Source organism: Coloeus monedula (assembly GCF_965178545.1).
Source record: "Coloeus monedula genome assembly, chromosome: 18".
NCBI classification, from domain to species: Eukaryota; Metazoa; Chordata; class Aves; order Passeriformes; family Corvidae; genus Coloeus; species Coloeus monedula.
The window spans coordinates 4,291,823-4,299,580 of NC_138798.1; the positions used below are offsets into that span (position 1 = coordinate 4,291,823).

At 46.2% G+C, this 7,758-nt stretch overlaps 1 protein-coding gene across 2 annotated transcripts in view; it reads right to left on the bottom strand.

The window, feature by feature from the left end:
* Positions 1-7,498, bottom strand: part of HECTD4 (HECT domain E3 ubiquitin protein ligase 4) — a 67,040-nt gene extending 59,542 nt beyond the window's left edge. For both annotated transcript variants that reach the window (XM_082293591.1, XM_082293590.1), the window contains exon 1: positions 7,071-7,498. In XM_082293591.1, coding sequence (XP_082149717.1) covers positions 7,071-7,241 — 171 coding nt within the window. In that variant the 5' untranslated portion in view covers positions 7,242-7,498. The remainder of the gene's footprint in view (positions 1-7,070) is intronic.
* Between the last annotated feature and the right edge of the window lie 260 nt (positions 7,499-7,758).

The window sequence follows — 7,758 nt, forward strand, 5'->3', positions numbered from 1 at the left end:
TTTAAAAGCATGGATGGTCTGTCTGGGATTGGTACGAGTGTTTTGCTTTGGTCTTTCATAAGGGAAATGAGCACTAATTTGGGTAAATGATACAGGAAGTACATCAGCTTCAACACATTTACAAGATCATTCCAAAATGGGACTTAGAGACTTTTGCTAATGCAGTTTACATCATCTGATTTTCACACACAGCTTATGGAACCAGTGGAAAAAAATCCCTTAATTATTCAACATCATCTGAAGGTCTAAGCAGGCATTTGCACTTCCAGAAAGTAAGAGGATATTAGAAGAAAGGTGTGGGGTCATCTGCTACACAGGACACTTCAGCAAATGAAATTAAAGGTTGTTTTCCTCAAAAGCCTTTTTACTAGAGGCCAATACTCAGCCCTACCTCCAAAAAGGAGCTTCAAGACAGTGAGGCTGGGACAAACACCCCGGGAGCTTCCAGGGCTTGGATACATCCCAGAGAACTGCTCTGGCTCTCCCTGGGAGCCAACACAGCCCTTTCCATCCCAACACTGACAGAGCTTCACTTGGTCCCTGCCAGATCCATCAGTGCTTCCCTCTGCATACACTAAAGATTCCACCCAGGAATCCCAGCCCCTGCCAGGGTTCTCATATCTCCGGGCAAAGTTTGTCATCTTCCAACCATCTGAAGTCAAAACAAGTTAAAATAAAATGCAAGAGAACCCCCATCGTGTTCTTTCACAAATTCTGATACAGACAACACAACTACCAGTGTTTATAAAAGGTAAAATTCCCTTTCCTGCTGCCTCAGGATTTACACCTGAGCTTCACCTCTGACCTGGGACTGATCACCCTTTTGGGGTGCCTCAATATTTCCTTGTGCAGAACCTGGGGAGGTGTCAGGGGCAGGCATCAAACCCAGCCCAGCACAAGGCTCACTGAACCAGTCCCTGATCCATCACTTCCCAAACATTCCTGACTAACAAGGCCTGAACAGAATCTAAGAGGATGTAGAGGATGTAACAAACACATCACTTTGCCATGGAACAAGGTACCCAAGTAGCTACTTACATAGAACTAAAAACTGTGTTAGCAGAAAGTTTAATTGCCACTGTTTTAATTTTACAGTATCTTATCTTTACACATTAGTTCCTTGTTTGATCTTTTCAATCAATTTTAGTCAATATTTTAATGAGAAAATGGCAGAGCCAAAGTTCAATCACTCTAATTGGTCTTTAACATCTTCTTCAACACTGAGAAGCACAAAAGGTATCTAATTTTAGAAGAATTCTGGGGAGGTGTCACCTTTCCCACTGTATCCAATATTTGTCCTTTTGCATCCCACTATGTGACCTTACCCAGGTAGTTCTTCCCATTAAACAGAGTTTTTGCCAATTCTGCTCCAGAAAGGAGTGGCTGACATTCCCTATTTTTAGGGCAACATGGTTTTTCTGCTGACAGTAAATACCAGACCTAGGACAATTAACACACACTAATCTACGTGAAGAGTTTTAGCCTGAGGTTTTATGACACTGTTAAGTAAATTTAAATGTGAGCTGTCACTAGAAGGCAGCTTTTTCCTCTGGCTACAATCTCTGCACCTTGTCCTCTCCCTGGTGCTGGCAGCAGTGCCTGTGGGGTGTGTGTGTTTTCATTCTACTACACAGGGAACTGAGGAGCGGTGACATTGTGCACCAAGCGGGGTTTTTATCTGAAAGTTGCATATCGGAAAGGGAAGCCTCTAAATCTCCCCAATAACATTTAATTCTTTTTCTCCAGAGTTCAATTGGCTGAAGTTCACAAGTGAAGATGAAGATGGTGGAACATTTATCAGGGTCAGTTACATCCCTAACACCCCCCTGAGTATTAAACAGGAATTATTCCCATTTTACAGGAGGTACAAACCAGACAGAAAACCAGAAACAACCTCAAAATTGCAAACTATCTTTAACAGCAGCATGAAAAAATTTAATTCTATTACTTTTACCAACCCATTACAGGTATAAGGTCGTTCCTTTTGTACAGAGTTAGCAGAGAGGCAGCACCACTTGCTTATTTGGCTCTTTTGTCTCTAGAAACACCAATAAAACAATGTAAAAAGGCTGAATTACAGAAAGTATGGATTATTCTGTAAGAGAAAGAGCACAAGTGACAGCTTTAAAGGTACCCTGAAGATTGAAATACACATCCCAACTGAAACTGCTCCATGAACAACCCTGTGTCCTTACTCCTTGTCTCCTGCTCTGCTGGGGAACAGCATTCCTGCTCTTGGCGTTTTCTGGGACACCCAGCATGAAGCTGCCTTGCTGCAAAACCCACCTTAATTTCTTCTAAAACATTTTCCTAACCTCTCTTTACAGCCTTTTCCTTGCTACACCATGTGTCAAATATATAAATATGTGTGAACATTTTCTCCCTGATGTTTTAGCTACTGAAATTTTATAGGTTCTTAGCAGCTGCTGCACTTTACACCACACTTTAGTGTTGCAGTTAAAAACTACAAGTTTCAAGGTTGTTCCAATTTTTTCTGCTCCAAGAAATTTTAACCATATCCTCTTGTCCAAAGCCTCCTGTGTGGGGCAGTGCAGGTTTTTAACAACTCAGCTAAAAACAGGAACTATTTTCTTTTGTGAAAGCATTAGAAATCTCACTGCTCAGAAATAAGCACTAAGACACCGCTTTTACAATTTTATCCCAAATAATTTTTGTAACCATACAAATTTCCCAAGGAAACTTTATATCGGAGATGAATTACAGAGTGAAAGCAAGCTGTAAATAAATAAAATGCTATGAAGTGTTGCTTCTTTATTTGTTCATTAAAATATTTCTTTGGCGTTTACTCAAGTAGTAGGTGAAAATGGCTGCAAAAGGTAAAGAAAAATCTTTGTAACTTAAACATCTGAGAGTGCAGATCACTGAATTAATCAGCTGCATTTGGTAACAAGATCTATATTTGGGAAACAGATTTGCAAAATCATCCTTGAGAAGTTTCCTAATGTTTCTCTACAAGGTTAACTAAAATAAGACTTCAAGAATCAGAAGTCAGAGGCACAGGGGTCCATATTAGAGGAGTTTAATAAATGCCAGGTCCTGACAGAGGAATACTGGAGCACTGGAAGGGGATGCACAGGCAGGATGAGGGTGTTTCAAGCCTGCCACACGCCTGGATCAGCAGTTCCCAAGTCAGAGGTCACAACCCCAGGAGGGGTCATCCACTTAGGAAGGAGTCAATTGTTGATGGTGGCATTAGGGACTTTCAGCTTGACAGAGGTGACGCTTGTAGACGGCAGTAAGGTCACAAGCAGAAAGGTTTGGGAAGCACTGACCCAGATAATTGCAGGGAACTGCTCTCTCCTTCAGCAATCAGGGGAAAGTGACAAAATGTTTTCTCTGGGCCGGGAGGAAAATGGATGAAAACTTCCAAGTTTAGCAGAAACCTTCCAGTCTAAATCATTTTATGGCAAATACAAGTCAGTCACAGGACTGGCACATGCTGAGAAAACAGCACGGACTTCAGCTCTTCAACCTCTCCATGGAGGGCCAGCCCAGGCCATGCTGGGGGGAAGAGGAAAGGCCACTACTTTTTCTTTAGTTATTTCATTATTTCTTTAACTTCCACTTGATTAAAGGTAACTGTTTTCAGTGCAGAGCAACACCTGCCCAGCAGCACTTCACACTGTCCTAGAGGAGCAGAACTTAACGAGAGTCCAAACATCAGATGAGGACAGACATACACACACATGATCCCAACAGCTACTGAGGGAGGAGCCACACTTCCAGCTCCATGTTAACATCAGTGGAAGGTGTCCCTGCCCGTGGCAGGAGGGGGAACTGGATGATCTTTAAGGTCCCTTCCACCCCAAACCATTCTTGGATTCTGTGGTGACTCTGCAGAGGTGCCAGACCAGATCTCCCTGGTTTAAGGGACCTCCCCTCCTTCAGACAAACCCTGACCAGGCTCCTGGGGCAACTGACACCAGGAAAGATGTGTGGTTGGGAAGGTTCTGGAAGTGCTGCAGCTCCCATTGGGGCACATTAAGGAACAGCTCTTCCTCCACTGAACGTCCCTCCTGGGTGAGCACTGACCAGCCAAAATGTCACGGCAACACCTCCAGCTCTGTCACCTAAGGTTGTCTCCAAGAAGGAGAAGACTTTGCACTTCGAAAGATTTCTCTGTGTGAAAGGGTTTAAAACAAGGGTCCAAAGGCTTCTGTAATCACTGACTAATCCAGATCTCTCCTGACTAGAGGATTTTAGTGGGAAACCTGCACCAGGAGCGGCTGTTTCATGCATATCATTACAAAATTCTATCGAATTAAAAAAAAAAAAAACCAACTCATTTTTTGTAAATATGCTGAGACAGTCGAAGAAGTTGGCACACATCATCACAAAAAATAAAAAACAAAGCAAAAACTTCCACACTCTCTAAAACTAAACATTCTCCTAGAACAAGTTGAAAGAGAAGGTTAGGGCTCTTGTAACCCACCAATAAAATATATATGTACAAATAGATCTGTATACAAATATACAAAAAGATAAAATCAAAGCTGCATGGGAGTCAAAACAACAAAATAGTAAGTTTTTATAAGCCTTTCTTGGCATAACACCAGCACTGAAACATTTTTTCCTCTGCTTTTCTTTTTATAAATAGACAGAACCTTTGAACAGAAGGACAAAGGAAACACATCCAAACACACTGACATTAGTCACCAATAAGCTCATTAAACGGATATTTAAGCAAAACAGACCAAAATGATACTTCTCCACCCAAAAAATACCCATTAAAGTATTAAACATTATACATTTTTAATTAAGCACTTCAGCTCAGAAATTCAGCCAGGCTTCTGACCACCACTGATGAAGCACAAGAAGTGAATTAAAGAAGTTTCCTAATCAAAGCAGCAGCTGCAGCATCTCCTACCCTTGGCCAATAGCACATCCCAAGAGATTTCTGTTTGGACCATTTTCAAAGATATTTATTACACTGCAAGTAGGAGTAGAAAGAGTGTAAATGAGCTCTTGTGTAGCAGTCGATTGCATGGCCACGCTTCCATCAGATGTGTGCACCTATTTCCACAAAATGGCTCCTCAAGGCCATTCCACATCACCAAAGTAGCCCCTTATTTAAATAAAAACAGCATTTAAAAAAGGCAGAGAAAAGTTATGAGCTAAATATTTTACATTTTTACCATGTGAATTTTCATTTTTTTTTTAAACCCTCCCCCCTCAACACCAAACTCTAAACCAATTTGCAGGTAGCTTAAAAATAAATTGATCACTTGTGATCATCAATTCTATTAGTGGACAGAAATAAAAGGTTTGAATAAGCTGTGACTTAAGAATAAAGATCAAAATAAGTCAAAATCAGTACTGATCAGAAATAAGCACCACAGCAAAAAGTCTTACTTAATTATTTATTTTAAAGTTTTGCACTGCAAACATGAACAACAGGAAAAGAATCTCTGGAGCAGGAAAAATGCTGTGAATCAGTGGCACTGGATTGCTGAAACACTCGTTATAATAAATATAGGCACAGTAGCACCAATTCCATTCCTATCTCTCTCAAACAATTGGAGTTTTAGAACATTCCTAGCACTAACAAAAAATTCTCCAGAGCTGAAGTGTTTGTCAAGTGAAGCTGTGTGTCGAGTTTCAGGCTGGAACACACTTCTGGCCTGCCTGGCAAGATCTTAAAATAAGGTCTTGTTTGTTTTTTAAAGGATATCCTCCTTTCTTATGCTATAACATGAAAAATGCTGTGGGAGCACGTTTTTTTTCCTAGCACAGCTTTTAGACTCAATGCTGCTTCTAGAACTATGTCATGGAATCAAAATATTTTCTTGCATCCAAGCTGCACTGAATGCCAGAGCAACTCTGATCACAAGGGAGAATCATTCCATGTTTATACACGCAGAGATAAGTCAGCCACCTTAAAAGTCTCCCTTTTCCTGTTCATGTGATATTTGCCAACATCCATTTCATGAGAGCAGCTGATTTTCCCATGCCAGTGTCCCAACACACAGGACAAAAACCGCACGTTCAGCAAAATATATCTTTTCTTAGATAAATAAGGCTGGGGGAAGTTTCCCCAAACCCCATAAAGATTCCACGTGACCCAATGAACAATGATGTTGTCAGGACTGCTCGTGGGTTCTTCTCAGCAACACCCCAGACAGCAGCTAAAGCCTCACTAAAAGGCGGTGTTTTTTTTTTGGCCTAAAACGCCTGGGACCAAACACAGCCCGGACATAAAGCTCCGGCTGGACCGTCCCCTGTCCCTTCCCACCGCTCAGCTCCGGTGACAAAGCCCCTGTGTCATTGCGAGCCACACTGCTGGGGAGGAGGGCGGGGTGAAAGAGGAGAAGGGAGGCACACAGGGGGGGAAAAAAAAAATTGCAGTCTACAAAATAGATGCAACCTATAATCCGTGACATTCAGTCCTTCAGCGGCTCCTCCTAAGATAAAACAGCTGCACCGCCTGCCTGCAGCCAACACCACGGGCAGTTTTGGGAAGGTAAAAAGCTGGGATGAAAATCTGGGCTGCCCTCCCGGCTCCGTAATAATGACCACTGTCAACAGCTGACTAAAACACCCGGGCAGCCCCGAGCATCTCGTTGTATGGCTGATGAATTACAAACCGTCCAAAAGTAACAGCAAGAAGATACAAAACCTTCCATAAAAATAAACGGGCCAAAGGCCACACTGAAATCTGTGAGTGCGGCTCTGATTTCCAAACCTTATGGATCCAAAACAAGGAGGACGCCCCAATACTTCACCCTCCATTTACATCAACACCTCACCACCCTCCTGCCCAGCTCCACTTTCATTATTATCTGAAATAAATTAGATTGACTCAAGACAAGCAGAACGCCTCGACACCGGCTGGCTCCGTACTCCAGATCCCTCACCCTGCATCCGCATCCAGCATCCTCCATCCCGACCCCCCATCCTCCCCTAGTCATCCTCCCTGCACCCCCATCTCCCATCCCCCCGTCCTCCTCGCCTCAGGCCTCTGCTGTCACCGTGCCCCTCTCCCGAGGGCATCCTCCCCCTCACCCCCTGGCCTGCCCCATCCCTCCCCTCAGCTCGGGGGGCCGCCTCACCTCCAGCTCGGTGTCGCCGGGCTCGGCCACCCCAATGATCTCGCTGGGCAGCTCGGCCAGGTCGGTGACCCGGATCAGCCCGTCGTGCAGGAAGATGGTCTCCTCCTTCACCGACAGCCACTGCGCCGAGTCGGTGGCCGCGGCCGCCGAGGCGCCCGCCGGGGACCCCATGGCGCGGAGGGCGGGGGGGCTCCGCAGGGCTGAGGCGAGGCGGGTCCCGCTACCCGCCCATGGCGGGGGCAGGGCGGGGGCAGGCGCGTCCCCAGCGGCCTGGGCGCCGGACAGCCGGGGCGCGGCGGGCAGCAGCGAGGAGCGGCGCGTTGCCACCGCGGCGGCGGCGCTCCGGGGAGCTCCGGGAGCCGCCGTGCCCGCCCGCAGCCCCGCGTCCCGCGCCCGCCTCACACACACCGCTGACAGCGCGACGCCATGTTGGGGGCTGAGGCGGGCCCGGCATGCACCGCGCGGGGAACAATACACCCGGCCCCCTCCCAGCCCGCGGGGCCCCGCCCCGGGCGCCGGGACACGCCCCCAACGCCGGAGCTCCGCCCCCGGGGCCGCTCCCGCCGCTCCGCCCGCACCGGCGGCGCTCCCGGCAGCGGCTGGACTGCATCGCGTGTGCTCCCGGCAGCGCCTCACCCGCACCGGCCACAGCGGATCAGCCGCACCGCGGGGAGTGTATCAACCGCAC